Genomic DNA, 20,501 nt, shown 5'->3' with positions numbered 1-20,501 from the left:
CTGTCTCGCCCCGCGTTCGCCCAGCTCAGCACTTCGTTTGCAGGCAGCACGGAGATACTGGAGTGGCGGCGGTAGTGCAGGCCTCCGAATGAAAGATTAAACAGATGAATAATACTGAGCTATTGGACATGACAGCTGAACTATGTAATTCGAGAACTGCCTTGCTCAATTAAATCTAATATATTCTCAATTTGTACCTTCAGTTTATATGAATACATAAGGAAATATGAATTTGTCAAGATGTTCTCAGTGACAGAAAAGAAGCTTCAAGTACAGATCCTACTCAATGATCTCTCTTTCCCCTACAAGAAACATACACTGCATTGAATACAAGTATACATGACAAAGATACAAGCAAGTACATACATGGAGAGACTCATTTACCTCCAGAATTTGATCACCAGCCCAAAGCCTGCCATCTCGGGCTGCTGCCCCTTCTTCATAAACTTCATGGATCACTATGGCGTCCTGCGGGAACAATGGGGTGGCGTGAATCCTCCCTCTCAAACACCCCGCAAACTGGCAGCCATGACCCACCCCACACAGCCCACCGCTCCACAGTAAAAAGGCACAGCACTCCATGTCAGGATAAACAAGACTGTTTTATAAACACAGATTTATATATTTTTTTAATATTTTGGGATAAGAAAATTACTGCTATAATCAAAATACAGATAGCTACTAAAAAGGTAAAAATGATTTTGTTCACCACTTCAGGGTAGTCTTGTCTAGAGCTTCTTAGGCTTCCATCACTTTTATACATTGGCATCAGCAGTATGTGAACTCAGTGTGAACCATTGTATTAATATCGTCTACTTTTTATGATATTATTTAAAACCAGATTCTTTGGAGCTATGAATATTTTTAGGGACTTGGCATAGATCTCAGCTTTAAGCAAGAACTGAATGCCTTGTGGTAAATAGTGCTGGTTAAATCTGTAAGAAATGAAATCCAGAAGAAACGAACAATGGCAAACGTTAGTTTATTACTGAGGTCGGAAAATGTAGGCAGTGGCAGATGTAGCTTCAGGGAAGGTTTCAGTGATTTAATCTTATTGCCAGCAATAGATGTCCCCAAAGAAAAAGCATTACAAAGAACATACTGTTCTCTTGCTGGTGCTTTCCCTTTGCATTGTTCTGGTCCGTTTCTTTTTTTTTTTCCCTGAAACAAATAGGTGAACATCCTGCTGCAGCGCTTCAGCCACGGTCCTGACAGCTAGCAGGATGGGTTGCTTTACTGTGCAAAATATGCTCCTGTCTCCAATGTCACTAGCAAACACCCAGAAACGGCTTCGCTATAAACTTTAAAATGGCTCTGGTGATTTTCAATTAGATACGTAGGTATCTGATAACCCGTTCTCAGACACATACACCCTCCAAAAACGCTACGGTTGTGAAGTTCCTTCACCAGTTTGACGTACAAGTCAAAGAGGAGACTTTCCGCAGCGTTTGCAACAAAAGGCGGCGAGGTTAGCAGCCTGCGAGCCCTGCTGTGCACCGCCTTCCTGGAGCAAGAGCAGGAAATAGCTGCTGGGGTAGAACAAAGTACCTTTGTGTTTTGAAAACACTGTTAGATACTACATCTCTCATCACCAAGTTAACTCTCCCCGTGTTGCCTTGCGATCCTTTCCCAGCACACATGGTGCACGTTGAACAGAAAGAAAACTCAAATGCCCTTAAGCTAACACTCTGATCAAGACAACATTGAGAGCATTATTCTCTTTCATTCCCCCTACACCTTATTTAATGATGTGGACTTGTATCTGCAGCCGCTACACTGCTGCTGGAGCACAGCACCACTGTCACAAGCTTCCTCTTTGATACATATACACCAGTCACTGGAAAAAGCCTGAAGGATTTTAATCACAAATGGATTACAGCTGATACAAGCATCCCAGATGGGGGAAAAAAAGATTTCAATCTACATAAATGAAGGCAAAATACCATGAGCTGTGTACCAAGGTAATTAAGAAAATCAAAAGAATGGTTTGATTAAAAAAAATTATATATACACACACACACCACTGGCAACTGCAGGGTTTTCTTGAAATAACTGAAACAGCTATTACCAGTGGAACAGAGTAACATGTGCACGTCCATCTCAGCAGCACTGCCGAAAACCTCTGCTATGTATCTTAGATCTTCTCTTAGTTGTGGGATTTTGGTTGTTGTGGGGTTTTGTTTGTTTGGTTTTGGGGTTTTTTTGGGGGGTTACCTTTGTTTTAAAAATGATCATGTAACTCGTAAGTCAACACAAGAGACTTTTGCCTGGGTGAAAGCCAGGAGGGTGACAGTGATGTATATTTTTACACCTGAGGCTGATCACGGGTAACTTTGAGAAAAAGCTGAGTCTGTGGTTTAGAACTTCCATAGCACACTTCACTTCTAGTTTTTTAAACATTTTACAAAGGAAGGCATTTAGAAGTGACCAACAAGATAGCACAAAATATCGACCAGCTTGTTAAGACAGCATCATTCAACTAGGACACACTAGGGCAGTGGATGAACATGAGGTTCGGTAGAAAAATGGCAATGTGACCATGTAGCAGCAGACTGGGCACATACACAAGATGGTCAAACTTTCAGACTGTATTTAATCTGATATTTCCCAACCTCTGAGCAAGGAGCTTTCAATCACATTTCTTTAAGTTTGTTTTCCATCTGCAGTTGCTTTAAAAATGGTCAACAAGCTGGAGTTACCAGCTCTTCCCAGTGCTGCATTATTACATGTAAAACCGCACATACCTAAAGCTCAGATTCAGGAACCACCGAGTGTTATCAGTTTGAATAATCTGCATCATCTATTTGAAAAGACAACAATTCAGCATTACACTGCGGCTCCTGAATGTGTTAGAAGCCAGGCCGAGAACTGAAAATACATATGGCATGAAAAGGTACATTCCTGTTTGGTCTGTGCCTACCCCATCTCACTGACCTGCCAAAGCACTGTTTTTCTTAACTAGGTTTTTTTAAAGTAGTGTATTTGAATCAGCTTATCAAATCGATTAAAAACAGAATGAAGCAACGTGTCCATGAAGTACTGTAAAGATTTTAAAATAGTCCATAAAAATAAATGAGAGTCTTACCTTCCTTAGCTTATAAACTATGATAAACAGACATCTTTCCTCTGATACTTCTGGGATCAGCTCAAAGTACATTTAACCCAGAAGTAATCTTTTTCCATTGGATCTAATGGGATCTGGGTAAGACTCTTCTCTTATCTTAGACTTAGTTTTGGTCATCTACGACAAATGACTAAAACCAGACTACTGATGTTATTGAACATTTTTAATTATATGAATATTTTAAAGAAGCTTACGCAGTAATGAGATGTAATGTCACACTCCAATCATCTAAGCAAGCATCATTGACATGCTATGGATTTAAGCTGTAACACCCCTCTCAGTGCCTCAGAAAAAAACTAGGATCTATCGTGACTAAAACAATACACAGCATTTATTTAAAGGATAGGTTTTGGTTACTGGACCCCTGCAGCTCCTGCTCAGTTGCGTGTTTGATATCTCTAGAAGTCAAGGCCTAAATAGTTCAAAATCAATCAATCAATCAATAGAGAGTGAGGAAGCGAAAGCAGCGTCAGTGTTCAACTAGGTTGTGAATTCGTGGTGGCTCTGGACAGATTTTCACTCCCATCCCTCCCCATCTCCTTTCACTAGCAGTTTCATATAGATGATGGCACTTCATGATATAGCTGGCAGAGTTGCAAAAACTGTGTGTGCAGAAGGGGGAAATAAAAACACTCTCATATCAAGAACACAGTTGTTTAAAGAAAGATATCCAGCTGCTGAAAGCACATAGTTCATAAGGTTTACAAATCCATTCAACAAACTGGAGCTTTAATCTTTGTATATTTTGACACAGAATAGTCTAGGGCCATTATACAATTTGGGAATTAAGGCAAAGTTGAACATATCTTGTATGGGACGGAAGGATGCAGACTACAAGCCAGGGCATATAAACAGCGTTTTTCTATGCTAAACGAAGTCCACACTCGCAGGTGTAAACTTAGACTAACTGACCATGAAAACACTGAAAGACAAAGTAGAAGGGAATTTGTCTGCTACTGCTGAGGTTGCCGTCCTGGGCTGACTAATGCTTATATTGAAGGCTATTGAAGGGCCTGCAGTCCAATGAAATGAAGCTGAATGCACTGATACTATCTATACTGCATGGCTTAAAAAAAAAAAAATCACCTGCAAGCCAGAATAGTTCCCAAACATGGCAACAGCATACCTGGTTCATATACGATGTGCACCAAATCTGCTAACAAGGGGTAATGCTTACCAAGCCTGCCACGCAGTATATTAGACAGTATTTTGTAAGGTTCAGATTTGAGCTGTGGGACAGGTATGCCCCTCACTCTTGCTTTACCAGCAGAATACCACTGTGATTGCACAGTCTTCTTGAGCAAAGGGAAGGCACACAAGTGACAACTCTCACACTGACTGACAAAATGAGATTTTGGCTGTGGAAGAAAAGGCAGACAAGTAGAAGAGTTCATGGAACCTCTTGGTTGACACCCTGAAGAACAACGTTGGTGCAGAGTGAATGACTACTGAAAAGTGGGGGCAAGACAACCTTACAGAAATTAGCACCCAATCTCAAAATCCACTTATGGAAAATACAACTTGTAAAATGTGCACAGCGTAATCTCATTGCATTGCCTTCTATCTGAGGGAGGGGAATAGCCCTGAACTCTCAAGGAATCGGATCTCAACTCCCCCCCAAGCTGTGGATATCTTTCCTGCTTGATTTATAACAACTTCAGAGACCCGGTAGGGGAAGAATATCACACTCACCCATCAGCAGAGAGCACAAATAGAAACGTTAATGTTAAGAATTAAGTTCAGTAAGAGCGACAGCTTAATCTTTGTATCTTAAATGTCAAGAACTGGTATGGCAGAGACCCCAGGCAATGACCACGTAGCACCGTCTTGATTGAGCTTTTGGGAGAAAGGTGGTAAAGTCAGCTTCCTATTCAGGAAAATCACTGACCAAGCAAAAGTTAAAAGCCTGCAGGACCATAAACAATGGTGAGAAAGTCTCACAAGCTGTCTGGCTTTAGGCTTGGACTGCTCACATGTTTTCTGCAAGTTTATAGCTTCTGAGCCAGTCTCTCTAGTGTTTCTTTTCTTCTATGCAGCTGTTCTTCAGAAGGACAAGCAGCAGCTTTCAATGCAGGTGCCCTTTGCCACTGAAAATCAGCCCCCAGACTGTTATTTGCAAATGCTGGGAGTAGAGGGTGAGGGAGTAAAAAGACACAAGACATGAGGGAGGCTCAAACATTAAGTACCATGGATATTTTGATGAAGTTCTATCATATGACAAAAGGTGGATCAGTATGCAAGAGGGGAGATTTCAAAAGAACTGGAGCAGAAAAATCCCCACATACCCGGTGTTGCCTGGATCAGACAAGGAAAAAGATCTGAATTTTGGTAAAGAGGCTTCTTGCATAGTACTGAATAGTCCTTAACTACTGCAGATCATTCACAACAAGCTATTTCTTCAACTGAGCTAATGTTAACTTTGCTTTGAGTTTACCTTTGCTGTACTATTTCAATCTACAAGATCCAGCCATTATTTTGATAGGATCAAAGGCGCTTCACAGAAGTAAGGTGAACCACTACACATTGAGGACTGCAATAATCATCAGCACAGAATGACACCGGGTAAGGTATTCAGTAAGAAATGAGTTGTTTGAAAATCCTAGACCATGTTTTCCAAGATGTGCATTTTAAGACGGTAGTTGTTAGACAAAAAAATCCCCAAAACAGTCCTGAGATCCATAGCTCTGCCCTCTAGCTGCAAGGCTACCACCAGAGCATTGCCAGCCATTTGTCCCAGACCAACGGAGCATTATATAGGGAAAAGGTGCCTGTCTCCCAGAACACTTCTGAGCACACACAGACAATGATGCTGCAAGTCCAGGTCAAAACAGAGACACCAGATTTTTGGGTACCTACGTGGCTGGGCAGCGCTAGAAAGCAGGCAGGGCAAACTGTAGGAATCACATGAATTTTACGTGCCTGTGTCTCAGTTTGGTCTGTAGTTAAGCGAACGAATCTTACCACTAACCATAATTATGTATTTGTTGTAAGAAACGAAGCTTTCTGCATGGATTAGAGTACTTTCCTGAGGAAGCAAAAAAGCAAGCTACATATAAAACAACATTCAGGAAAAGATGTTTTCTGATTTAGTTGACAAGTTGTGTTTTCCTAAGCTAATATTACACATTTCCAACAAATTTCCTACATAGCTACAAATGTTATAATAAACTAGCATTTATTAAAGATAATAAAGCTACAAGGGTTTTTGCTGACTGCAGGATTACAGGTTTATCTCTTTCCCAGGGCAAGTACAATATCATTAGTTATTTCCTTTTCAACTTTTATAATACTTTGTCCAGAGTAGTAAAATTGTAATTTCATTTTTACAGGCTGGTTCACAGATAAAGTAGAAATCAACTAGTTGCACAGCGTGTTTCGCTGAAGAATTAGCCCCATACAAGAATCTCTCAGTAGTTAAAATAAATCCAGCTGCTGGTTACTTGTAGGCAGAGGAAATTAAAACAGTTATGCTATGATCTATGATCTTCCATTCACAGATTTAAATGGAATCTAAGAGATAATGGTTCAGCAACAAAAGCTGAAGGTCAACTCCAAGCAAATCACTTGACTTCTTAAAGGGGCTTATCTAATGCATCGTGCTGCATATACTCCTTCTAACACTCAAATATTTTGCAATTGCTAGCATTCACAAACCATTAACAGGCACCCAAAATCCTAAGCCAAACACTACTGTAATAAAACAGGCTATATAATGTAAAAATGTATTACCGTGTTAATGTAAAAATGCTTTACATTGCATGACACTGAAAAACTTCTCTACTCAAGGTCAAAACAAAAAGTCTGTTTCCCATTTAAGAACAAGCCCTTGCAAGAGATGGTGTTCACTTGCCAACTTTCATAAAAAAAGATTAATCCACAACATCAATATGAATATAATTTTTCATACTAAAATACAGATTTATTTTAAGGAAGTGGATAATATTTGTATTACATTTTATAGGCCCCTATAGTTACATCTGGTCCTTATTTATTTAAATTTTATTCAGCTTGCATAATATTTTTGCTTACAGTTATATTCTCTAAGATCAGAAAAGCTAAAACCTGAAAATTCAATGGCACTATTCATTAACATTCCTTAGGTCTGCAGTCATAGACATTTGCAAGCTCTCCTTTGATTCTGAAATAATAAAACTAAGGTAATAAGATGTTTAGTGTAAAAATATATGACTTAAGTTAGAGTGATAGAAAGAGCTATGTTTCAATGAATCACATGCCAAAGCAAACCAAAGTTTTTCAAAAGGTATACATGCTCATTTTAGAGGGAATAATAAAACACAGAACTACATATTAAAATGTTAACTCTCTCACTCTCATTATTTTATTAAATTAAAAAAAATATGAAAATTTACAGTGTACAGTGCATAACACAGGTTATAAAGAATGCATGAGATCCTGAATGCATATGACGCAGGAAGCCAAAAGCCAGTGGTTTCAACCAGCAGCAAGCAAGATACTCCTGAAGTCCATTCTGACATGTCCTACTGCTTTTGTATATTGTTAGCTTAAATTTTATGGTTGATTTACACTCCTGGAAGACACCAACTTCTTCAAGCAAGGCACTGCTACACAAGTTAGCTGTACAGTCAGCTAAATCCTTGCCAAAGATCCATCAAATACATGAGTTGCAAAACTTACTACTCTAAATCCCATTTGTGATAACTCATGTACAAAGCAGTTTGGTTTTTTCATGCTGTTGTAAGCTAACGTCCTTCTGGAATTATGATGAATCCACCAACTTCATTTTAACATTATCCAACCAAGAGTCAAAGCAATTCCTCACAATTTCAAGCTAACTGCATTTACCACTCTGTCATTAACATTGCCTTCTGTTTTATAAATGTAGGTGATGGTTAAGAAATGATTGCATTTTTTTCTCTCCCAACCACAAACTTTTCCTCTACAATACCCAAGCCATGATTAAAAACTTCAACTTCTATTACCATTTTTCATTCTATTGTTCCATTCATCGTGCAATAGACTTAACAGCAACAGTATCTATAGCCAATATGTTGCTGAAATCCTCCTGAGGCCAATATCTTGCTTTTCATTTGTAGTTACAAGGTAAGCATATTCCACTGAAACAGTTTTAGTCTTAGCTGCACTTGATGACTGTCTACAAAGTTGCTCAGACCTCGGCTGTCTATAACTGAGGTGGGAGGGAGGGAAGAAAGCTCAACCAAGGGAGAACCTGTTTGTTTAGTAGCACAGAAGTCACATCAGTCCTCGTGCTTAGGTAGGTCCCCACTGCTGACTGCAGCATGGCACAAAACAGAGATATCAGACTTGGCTTCGGTATTAGTAACAGCCTGCTCTTGGCAGTGTGGAGATCCTAGCAGGGTAATTAGCCCTCACAGCTCCAGGGGCAAACATCGGGTCTTGAACAGCTGCAATTTAAAGTCACAGTTTTCTTGATTATTCCCTTGCCTTTCCTTAACAGATGGGGTTTATGCAAGGTATGACTCACCTGGACTGACAGAATGAATCTAAATATTCTTCTGTCAAACTGCATCCCCACCATCACGAAGTTCCCCCTGCTCCGCCGCAAGCCAGAAAGCCTTCTGGGCTAACCGAGGTGATTAGAAAAGCTTTTTCCTCCCTGACTCCGGTGTTACCAGCTCTCACACCAACTAGTGTTAGCTGAGCGCAGGCATATTCTGTTACTTTTTGGACCATTGCTAAAGTGTTCCAGTTCCCTGCCTTTGTGGATCACTTTATTTTACAGATGGAGTACCTTAAAGTTTGTTAATTGCCTTAGAAATGCTTTTTATTAAAGCCAGCTGAAAGCAAAAGTAAAAAAAAAAATTCTTTACCAAGTTCAAAGTAGACAACTGAGTATAAAAATTCTGCATAAGAGGTTTGTTGTCATTTTCAATAAAAAAGACACAGGACAAAGTATGCTTCTTTTCTTCCTTTCTATGTAAGGTTTAGATAATACACTTGACCACCTTCTAGCTACTCCACCTCCAAAGAGCCCCTAGGTTACCGCTCCTACAATCTTTATTTCTATTGTAGGTGCCTCTTCAGTACTTAACTGTGATTTCAAGCCCCAGTTGAGCCTCTATGCTCTCCTCCCCTCCCAGGGTTTTCTAACTCTGCCTGGAGGGAACATCCCTGTACCAGCCTCCACTGGCCTTGAAACCGCTGAATCCCCTCCGGCATGTCTGAGCATCTTAATCACCCAGGCAGCAAATACAGAGTCAATAACTACGAGTAATCAACTCAAGCATTACTAAATTATTCAGCTGGAAGCAAAACAGTGCTCCCACCTACTAAGAAAATGTTTGTATCTTAGAGCAATGTTTTTTCCATGTACTGCCAAGAATAAAATCCCTGTAAATTGACAATCCTGCTTTATAGAAAATGGCTCATTGGAAGTTGCTAACTGGACAAGACATCGCAGCATTCACCCAGTCTGGAGTGATAATGGGGTTCGGATGATTTAACCCCACATGCCATCTGGAGGAGTACCAGGGCAGCTTTTTTTAAACAATTCCTTGATGCCCTGTTCTCAGATGATTTAAGAAGAAAACCTCATCGAAACTTTCTGGCAAAACAGTTTTAGAGGAGAAAGCCCATTACCTGAAACTAAATTATCTGCCTTGAACCAACTTACGCAGAATGCAATGAATCAAAAGCAGAATAACTGAGGAACATTTCCAAAATTTATGGTGAACAACTGGACTATCCGATGCTGCCAGTCCTGTATATCCTGCAGGGCTGCTTATTCGTCCTGGACTCACACAGTCCCAGCCTGTGCAGCTGTGGGCCAGCCGGCCATGCCAACGCTGGTTTGCTGCCGTGAACACCCACGTCTGAAAGCTGAACTCCACATCTCACTAAGAGTCACAGCTTGTCCAGGCTCAGAGCTGGCAGCCCAAGCACGAGCATCCTGCCCAGCGCGCTGGGGTTTGCAGCGCCTGTGGCTCTCAGAGCTGCACCACAGGCGTTGCACGAACACGTCTGACGCATTCATGAATCCCAGGCGTCCCGCAGCTGGAACGGTTCAGGTGCCCTGGCAGCACTGGCAGCTACTGAGTGACAATGACACCCCTGTCAGGTTTATGGCTGCTATTAGCAGTGGTGGAGCTGACAAGCATATACAATTCAGCAACTAGGGGGACGAGAGGGCAGGACGGTGTCCTGGGGAGCAGAGTTAGAGCCTCAACCCTCATTTTGGGATGTTTCTGAAAACATTTCTTTTTCTTTTTTTTTTTTTTTAAATTCCTACTCTGAGGTTACTTTTACAAGTTTCATTGGACTACAACCAAAAAAAAAAAATCTTCTCACAAATTGAAAGCCATGTACTTCAGCCAGCTTCACTCTGCAGTTTAATTGCTTTAAAGCAGAGGCCATGTGTTTTGTTCTCTCAGGGGTACATGGGAAGGTGAAACGAAAGACAGTGAAGAAAAAAATAAAAATAAAAATCAACCCTTAGAATAAAATGAAATAGGACTGCTTAAGGGCTATAGCAGTCTAAAGATCAATGACATGAAGACAACTCTCAAGCACAATCCTTCCTTCCCCATGCCTTTTCTACAAGCACATCTTTCCAGCTGATGCTCTCCTGCTCCCCTAAGCACACAGCCACAGTCCTTGCTTATAATACATGCAATTTGAAAGGTTTTGCAAGTTTAATGGGATGGTCATCTTTTCAACAAAAATCATTTCACAAGGGTTAAGACATCACTTTCCAACCTCCCGAACAAATTAACCTCCCTGCTCACAGGCTGTATTTTTCAAGTCTCTACTTGGTGATTTCTGATGAGATTCTTAAGGTTATGACTTAAAAGTTGCACTCTGTATTTCATTTTGAAGCACTGCATCCCTTTAGCAGGCTGCCAGATTTATTATTCCAAAAGCTGGGACTGTACATCATGTGTTTAAGATCCAAAATATTCTGAAGTGAGCTTTTCCCATCACACATGAGCTGCTGTTGTGCACCAGTGTTGACTACTAGCACTCAGTTAAACATTTTTAGATCAAGTGCATTTTAATACCACATAGATGAGGCCCTTATACTCTTGCCATAGCCCCCTTAGATTTGACAAATTCTATCAAGGCACAGCTTCCCTCTATTCACCGTATCAATAAATTACTTCTGAGATCCTAGGAGCTGGGGTTGATATCCTTCATCGTTTTGTAGGCACTTACACACATGCGCAGGTACAAAATAAAGATACCCCAGTAGAAAAGGGAGGAAGAAACGGGTGTTCATCTCTTGTTTTCTCAGAGGACAAAAAGGTAAAAGAAAAAGCCTCTGCAGCTGTTTGTGGCACACACAGGCACCGCTCCCGCAGATTCACCTCTATTCTGCCGTGCCTTTTCTCATCCCCTGTAGAGCACATTTCCATGGTCCTGTCAGGGCATCTCACCTCTATCATCTGTGTGCGCCATCTAAACTACAAGAGTACGAAAGACAGCATCCCTACTTCATGCTTGCAGAGATGTCTACAAACGGTGCTATTCCCATTCTTTCCGACTTTGATCTGACAATTCCCTTTTCAAAAATAGTTAAAAAAAACAAACTCAAACTGCTGAAGCCAATTATAGCTTCGTTTTAATTTCCCTGCACTGCAGAAAATAGTGGGTCTTGGATACACGATTTCTGCTACACAAGACCTTCAGAAGTGATGAACTTCCATGGCACATAAACATAACACATACATAAGCAGTGAAGCTGTAAGTCAATTTATTTTGCCTTTTTTAAAATATAAAAGATGTCTATCTATATCCCCAAGTTAAGAAAAAATGATGGAGAGCAAGACAAGATACATCACTCAGCTCCATGTACCTAATTTTGTTATACTTCCTTTCTAGTTCACACAACCCAGAAAGACAGAAACTTTCCTACAGTCCTAAGTAGTATTTTCTTTTACCCCTCCTCATTTTGTTATGTGAACTTCATTTCAACTCTTTAACAAAAGGGTTTTTGCCTTCATGGCAAAAAAGGAAGGCATCAAAATAATTTCTGGGACATCAGTACTACGAAGTAGACAGAGTGATGATGATCCCACCAGCTAAAGACATAACCCTGGCTACCTGCTTTGAGGAAAAAGGTTTGCACACATCGTTTTGGACAAGCAAGTTATGGAGAATCCCAGAGAGGGTCTCTGCACATGGTAAACAATCAGATTAGACTGTGGTCTCACAAAAGCAACTTGTTGCCTATGAAACAACGTTGCTTGCCTTTGAATGAGCAGGTTCAGAAATATGAAAAGAAACAGGGACTCATTTTGGTACATCCTGTAATGAGAGGATCAGTAATGTGGGAAGTCGGACCTCCCTCCCTTCATGAATTTCAGTTACTGTAATCAAATGCATAGATTTTTAAAATAAATTCCTAGGAGGACACTTTAATGAATAAACTAATGAAAGTATAATACTTAACCAAAACCATTTACTCAATTTAAAGAATAAAATCCTTTGCATTTTTCTCATCTGCTCTGTAAAGCAGATATTTATAATTTTCATTTATTTATATTAAAATCTCATGAAAGACATGTACCAGATTGCGTCTGACAGACTGCCATGTATTATTTCCAAATTCCAGTTAAATGAAAAAGCAGAGAGATGACTAACGCTGAACTTATTTGAATTTACTCAACACTGAGGAGCTTGACAAAAAAGGGACTGGGTACAAAACAGCGCATGGTTGGACAGAGTGAAAACCGTATAGGCTGATTTAAGCCTCCAACATAACTCAGATCTATCTCCATGTGAAACAGAGCAATTCATCCAAACTCTACAGAATCGGAGACTTGGATAAATGGAACCAAAAGCTGAACCTTTTCCAATTTCAGCTTTAATACTGTAAAAGATAGAGCCTACATTTAGCAAAACAAAACTTTCTTTTTCCTTTCAACTTCCTCGGGTTTTTTTTTCCTTCTTTTTTCTTGATCTGGAAAAGGGTTACTACATTGTAACTGTCTGTAGCTGCTGACACTCACAGCACTTCATTGCTTAATGATGCACCACCATGATATTTTCAGGAACAATTGCATGTAACAGAGCAGCTCTATTGCTTTAAGTGTCTCTGCAGCAAGGGATTCAGGAGAACCCAGTGAAGACACCTCTGCAGCAGACCTGTTTACTGAAAGAACTGAATTTGACATTTAAAAAAAAATATCTGACATTCTGTTATACTGTAACATAGCATCTCTCAAATGGAAAGTGGAGTGGAAACAGCAACAGCAGAGGCAAAGAAGGTTTAGCATAGCTAACTTGCTGGGTTTACACTTGAACTGATACATTTTAATTTAGCTGAAGATAATTTTTTTAAAAACAGCATAGCCAAGAGTAAGATTAAGGAAAAAGACACAGAAAACAATAGAAGATTGCCTTTGGTTTACCTCTGTTCAGCAAGGGCTTTTGCTGGCAGGGAGATAAATCACAGTTTGTTTAAACAGCTACTAAGCATTTATGCTCTCAAGACGGAGGTGTTAACCTTGCTGAAGTAGCTCTACCTCTGTGACATTCATTTCCAGTCCAACCATTCCGGTAACTTACCTGCTTGAAACTCTTAATTCACAATGGCTAAAAAAGAATACATATTTGTAAACTCTGACCATAGCAGAAAGCACTACTGAAACACAAACCTTTCCATTTAAAAAGGAACAGAAAACAATTGATCTGATACAAGGCAAAATTATCAATTTGTTATTGGAGATCATAGTTGCTGGTTCCTCCTCCCTGTACTGAACAATTCATTAGAGCAATTACAGATTAATGGCATCATTAGTTTCTACATTTTCTTTTTCTTTGTCTCCTATTCTTTAACAGAGACAGTAAATATTAGTTTAACAGAAACTCACCAGTGGAGTGTCTTTCCCCCCGACGATGCTGAGTCCTAGGCCTGACCGACCCTTTGATATCTCTATAGTCATCTCCTGCCCCGGAACTATAGGACATGTTGCTGGATCCACAGGCAATGGAGGTGGAAAGACGCCTAAGAACATGAAAAGGTAAAGAAATAAGTCACACTATTCAATGAGAAAATGAAAACCATCAAAGGAATCATATGAAAGCAACTAATTAAGCTCTTGTATTTTGCTCTTCACCTTTACAAATCTAAATTGAACTACTACTCTGAGTCACTTCTTAAGCCTCTAAATCAGAACAATTCCAGAGCTCTGGAAGTAAAGGTTCAGAGTAAATGTCTGGGAGGACATTTAATTCAGTTATAACTTATACAATTCAGATCACGATGGCAAGGTGTATTATTCCATTCAGGACAGATAAGGCCATGTCCCAGCACTGTGGAATGGACAGGATGTCCCACATTGCCTTTCCTTCTGTTTTTATTTTAATTAAAAGGAGGAACAATGCCTTTGTACGTAAAAGTCAAGAAAAACAAGCAAAGACATCTTCAAGCTTTCAAAAATTCTAAAATGAGAGAAAAATAAAAATAAAAACTTAAATAACATAGGTCATTCGATGTTCAAAGAAAAAATCTCAGCAAAAGTTATGCGGGAAAAAAAAAAGATCCATCCTGGGTTAGGGTACTAAGTATACACTATATTGGTGGAAAAAATAACTGGTTCATACTACGGCTGGTGACTTCTGCCTCTGGAGAAAGATAAGTAGGTGCTGGCACCAGGGGTACGTCCTGTAAGTTGACTGGTACTTTTGTTGAAGTTTTGGATTGCTTGATCTGGTTGAGGACCTAAAAGCAAAGCAGAAGCAAAAGAAATCAATCACAGAAAGGCATGTTATGTGGACATCATCATTAGTTGTTGACTATCGTACCTTATTAAATCCACTGCGTCAATAGAAGGGAAACAAGCAATAAGCATAGACAGACTGAAAACATTCTTTTCATAAATAAATGGAAAATCAAGATGACTGGATAACTGTGCTTCCAGAAATGCTCATGTAGGAAGTAGGGACAGGACTTCACCTCTCTCAATTGTGCGCCTCATATGAAATAACATGGGTTGGTTTTTTGGTGGTTTTTTTTTTTACTTTAAAACAGCAAAGAGCACCTTGACATCAGCCTGTGTGACTATTTCCACATAATTAAACAGAAGCAAGTAATTTTTTAAGTTTCCCCCCAAGAAAATTATTTTAATGTTAACCCCTTGCCCCCATAAATCATTCGATCTTCAACTAGATCAAGCCCCCAGAACTCCCCCTTATCGGTTAACATAACCACACATACGTTTTCTGGGAGCTGCTCCTCCACTTCCTGCTGGTCCACCAGCACTGGTTTGTCAGCTTTACATTTCACATCCTAAAAAGTCAAAAAAGAAAGTGAGGTGTAGTGAAAATGTTACATTAGCTTAAATAAAACATCCTCCTAAACTCAAAATGATGATTCTAGGCACACAGTGACATTTCATCATACAAGTACACTTGCAGCACAACGCAAAGCTGAAGCCCAGAACTCAGAAGTGGAAAAAATAGTATGAATACAGGGAATATCAGGAATTACTAAAAACACACCAAACAGTTTTGAAGGCATACAATGTAAGGAAAGGGCTTTTGGGGAGGAGATTATCACGCATGGTCTGTATTGTTCCTGAGCAGTAAGAAGCTCTTAAGAAGAAGGAATTGCATCCTCTGGGGTGACTGGGACAGCAATTCCCATGCTGTGTGGAAACATGCAGGAATTTATGTGCTGAACCTCTAGCACACAGGTAGCTGAGACCCTTCGGTGCCTACAGCAGGAAGGGGTTCGAAGTCATCTGTTCTCTCCTTCCCCCTCCCTTTTTTGGTAGTTCTCAGCAGCACTGAGCATGCTGCCAGCACTTAAATAAAGTAACTGCTTAAAATATATCATCCAGCCTCATTATAAAGATCTCAAACAATGACACTTCAATCACGGGCTCCACTTGTATCCCAATTTCTTTCCATATCCTTGCAATACACTAAAAAAAATTTTTTCTCTCCTACTTCTACAACTGCTTCCAGACAGTTACAGTGTCCTCCCCTTGTTAGCTCTTAGCCAAGCTTAGGCCACTTTGATCACAGTGTTAGTTATCTTACCCCATGTTAAAAAAACCTGATAAACAGCCTAGTTTTCAGAAAAGCTGAGTACCAACTTCAAAAGACAACAGAAATATTCTGCATCTCAAAGAATTTCTAAGATGACAACTCATACATTTAAAAAAAAAAAGTAAATCAAATTTTAGGTAACCAAGCTTGAAATACTGGCCTTGTTTCCTGAAGTTTTATTATGTTAAATCATGCCAAGCCCTACAGGCCTTTTTTTCTCCCTGCAATTTTTTTTTCTGCATTTTTCTCCAAGCTTGCTGTAACTATACAACTGTAACTATTATCCAAATGGATAACCAGAAAAAAGATAAAGTGGTGATCTCATTGTATTTTCAGAGGTGTCAGGGGAGAAATGGGAAGACTGCTTTGTCATTTTATGAGAGATTGTTTTAATGAACAATGAAAAATTATTTCATACTTCCCTTTTTCATTCTGATACATGACTAAAATCTGAAACTTCATCTTGCACATCAAGTAAGCACCATGCATCACCTTTAAATGTCTCTAATCTTCTCCATTTAACTCAGACTATGCTAGAGGTACCTGACCAAAATAAAAAGATTTCCAGCCCCTCAAGCACTGAATTGTACACTCAGCATTTGTCATAAGCCTGCGACCTGACTGGTTTAATCTAATTAAATTTCCTCAAATGCATCCAAAAGCATTTTTATGAAGCCCCTCCTCTTTGCCAATGTTTCAAGGATATTTTCTGTTTGTGGTAAAGACAGATTATTGTTCCAAGTTCAAATCTTTTAAGGAAAATGAATCCATTCTCACATACCAAACACCAGTTTAATTATCCCACCTACAGGACACTGAATTACATACACGCTCTGCCAGGACACTAATGATGCAAGGTGCTTCAGAGCACACACAACGACTGCTCAAGCCATTTTCACCTTTGTAAAGTTAAAAGTTTCGAGAACATCTCAAAGCCCCATATATCAATTATTTGCCAACGACACCTTATGGAAAACAAGATAGCTACAGTCCTCAGAAAACCACGACCTTCTGTCAGGCCACCTCAAACCTCAGCTAATAAGCATGCAGACTTTGCCTAACACTTCCATTGGCTTCAGTTCAGAAATAAAGTCGTTTTCTTCCCCCCTCTTATCATGCAAGTCTAAAATGATGTCCATTATATAACTTCATACTTTTTAAAGTGATGAAGTGACAACAAAAAGTATCTTGGGAGAGACTGACAAATTTATCAGCAACAAATGAATAGAGAATGATGTGAATTTTAAATTTTTTTTTTTATTACAGCTGTCACTTGGCGAGACATCCTGCCCGTGCTTTGAGCTGTACATACTTGTGGAAGATCTCTGCTGATAAGCACATACTTTTTATTTACTCAGTGAACTTGATCTTACTTTTTGACTTTTACATTCCTGATTTCTCCTGACGTGTGACTGAGAAAGTCAATAACTGAAGTAGCATTAGGCTCTAGTAGCAACCATCATGCTATGAAAAACAAGGCACTGTTTTCTTTTGCCTCAACAGTCTCTAAAAGACTGCAGGAGAAATCTCTTTTTTTTTCTAAATAACATGCTGTCTTGTGTCGAACAACAGCACTGCAGTGTCGAAGTCTTAACGCCAATATGACTACAAACCCATTTCCTTCTGGTCAGAAGGGACTGATCACAACCACCAGCATTTACAAAAATAAGATACACTTAGAAATATTTGCCATATAGTTTTAAAATCCTGATTGAAAGAAAACTCTGAAATTATGAAACTGGCTTCACCACTATTTTTCATCCATTTGTGCCTCTAAACCAAGGGTTTGCCCAACTGAAGACATTATGGAATGAGCAGTACTTTGCTATGGATCTATAGGCACTTGAATACTTTTCTAAATCCACTTCCTAGCCCTTAACTTTTCAGTATCTATTTATCTAATGGAAAAATCAGTGAGTCACCTCTAAGCAAATATCTACTGAATGAAGGCAGGGCTATGCAGCAGCCAGAATAGTGACACCTGGTCTCGCCAGTGACCCGGGACAGGTCGCTTCCTCTCTGTGCCGCAGCAGGGATAATAATACTGGCCTGCTTGATAAAGTGTTTTGAATTCCAAAGATAAAAGGTAAACCGTAGCAGCCAGTTGCTGTTACGTGAACAATTTAAGTGGAAAGATGAGATAACTTGGTATGGAAGGTGGGAAAGAAAAACTAAGTACTATACTGATGTTCTCCTCACCTAGAGGCTCTCAACAAATCCATGCCTTTGTCTTCTCTTACCTTTCTGCCATTGCCCTGTTCTGGACAACTCTTACCATCAATGCTTTATCTTTTTCTTTTTTTTTCCTTTCAGTCTAAGATACTGTAACTTCTACCCTTTGGCTCCACAGTTCCCTTTTTTCTTGCTTCAAATTTGAAAAGAAGCTGCCAATATATTCTGGGTTCCCTGTTGTTCTAGCAGCATCTTCCCTCCACACCTATCTTGGATTGCTGCAACTTCTCCCCCGCCATTAAATTCGCACCTCCTCTAATACCTTTCAAAAAGCTGCACAGCACAATATCCTACACCAAGAGTTCATTTTTGTACAATACATTTTATATATTTTTATCCACTTCAGTCTTTGAGCACTTTTTCATATTACCTTGTAATCCCACAAAAGTTTCTTGCCAAGTTGAGCAAGAACAGCAATAAAACCAGGTGAATGACACCTGTAAATACATACAATAAAACTCCGATTCATTTATATTCCAGCGCATCAAAGGAGGATTCTGCACAAGGCTACCAAATACAAATAATCCAACTTTTTTGTAATCCATTAGGAACACAAACCAATCCATTTTACATGGGTGGTTAATTCTGGTGCTTGAATAGCACATAACACTTCCTAACCCTTGGAGTTCATAGACTCATTAATTAAATACTTACTAGCTATAGAACATTATGTATATTCAATTCATATTTGCAAAACCTGGAACACTCTTTGCAAAAGACATGATGGAGCAGGAAGAAGACATCTAAGAAAAAAAAAAATCCAAAAATGTCAGGTTTCCTTAGTTGAGGAGAGCACACACAAACTGTGCATGCACAGCAAGTCTCAGCCAATGCACTCCTTGAAAAAGGAGTAGGCTGTTGGAAAAAAGGAAAAAAGACTGTCTCAGCAAATTTTATGTACTTCTTCAGCATGTTTAGTAGTTTTCTATTTTAAACTTTTAACATAGAGTCCAAAAAAGAGATTAGAGCTGCACCCTGAAGGACTTTCAGATTTCTGATAATGCACAATCCTGACATATTAAACAACAAAAAACTCCATCTGTATCAATGAGAAGTTCAGTATTTATTACAGTGCACACTGACAGTACCACATTAAACCAGAAGTTATGGGCTTGATGTAGAAATTACTGAGAGTAACTCTATAGCTATGTTATTCAGGAGGCAAGACTAGATTATGATAATAGACATTTTGGCCTTAGAATTTATGAAGCTATGAATATAAATAAGAATATGATTTACAGACCACGCTTTTTTTTGAAGTTTGTCACACATGGATGGCAAGAGTGGAAACTCAATCCCCTCACTGAGAAAGAACTCAAGAGAGGGCCAAAATGCTACATAAAAACTCTTATCTCAATATTTTAACAAATTATACTGACTGCTTAGTTCATGAAAACAGTCTATGTATGTAAAGCTAAGAGCTTGATTCTGCTCTTACATGTACTGGATGTTATTTGCAAAAGTGCGCTGTAACACTCCAAACACAAAGGTGGAGAGAAAAGAGATCAAGCCAATGAGCCTCCATTTTCTAAGCTCTAATCATCATTAAATATTGCTTTAAGTCACTTACAGCTTTGTTGGATTCCTCATCAGTCAAGCTTTTCATGACAACTTCCAAACTCAGGTCTTCTTTGCTGCTTGCAGGTTCGGTGCCACCATGATCCTGGTAGAAAGGATTGATAACAGTTTTTAAACAGAGCTATGATCCCCCAAAATAGCTAAAGAAAAAAATTACACAATTTTACCTTTTCTTTTGTTTTTCTAAACAAGTAGCAGCATGAAAAAGTAAAAAGATCCACAATTAAAGCATCCTAATGTCAGGAGACAAATAAGCGATACAAATTTTGAAAGACAGACCCTGGTCTCCACTTGCCCGGCCCGAAGTACCACAAGGTAGTCCAATAGTAGCACTTAGGTGCAGATCTAGGTCAACTTTCAAGGCCAGACTAATCCCTATCAACTGTGAAAACTGCTGAATTTTTATTAAGAGGCCTTCTCCAGACTTCCGTCAGGAGGGAGAGTCTCACGCACGCTCAGCACGTTAAAGGAAGCCCAGTTTCCTTCATACAATCTGAACAGGTTGGTAGCAGCAGGACTGAGTGCTCCACCATGGAGGAATCGGTAAAGCCGA

At 39.4% G+C, this 20,501-nt stretch overlaps 1 protein-coding gene across 1 annotated transcript in view; it reads right to left on the bottom strand.

The window, feature by feature from the left end:
- The window catches only part of INADL (InaD-like (Drosophila)), a 151,433-nt gene that overhangs the window by 18,437 nt on the left and 112,495 nt on the right, over positions 1-20,501 (bottom strand). Inside the window, exons 30-34 of the mRNA XM_009319816.1 lie at positions 19,941-20,033; positions 15,303-15,374; positions 14,690-14,807; positions 13,957-14,090; positions 385-468 (exon numbers count right to left, since the gene is read on the bottom strand). Coding sequence (XP_009318091.1) covers positions 385-468; positions 13,957-14,090; positions 14,690-14,807; positions 15,303-15,374; positions 19,941-20,033 — 501 coding nt within the window. The remainder of the gene's footprint in view (positions 1-384; positions 469-13,956; positions 14,091-14,689; positions 14,808-15,302; positions 15,375-19,940; positions 20,034-20,501) is intronic.

The sequence above is a fragment of the Pygoscelis adeliae genome, unplaced genomic scaffold, assembly GCF_000699105.1.
Source record: "Pygoscelis adeliae isolate BGI_AS28 unplaced genomic scaffold, ASM69910v1 Scaffold181, whole genome shotgun sequence".
Taxonomy (NCBI): Eukaryota; Metazoa; Chordata; class Aves; order Sphenisciformes; family Spheniscidae; genus Pygoscelis; species Pygoscelis adeliae.
Note: the sequence above shows the minus strand (reverse complement) of the source record. Positions and strands in the feature narration are given on the sequence as shown.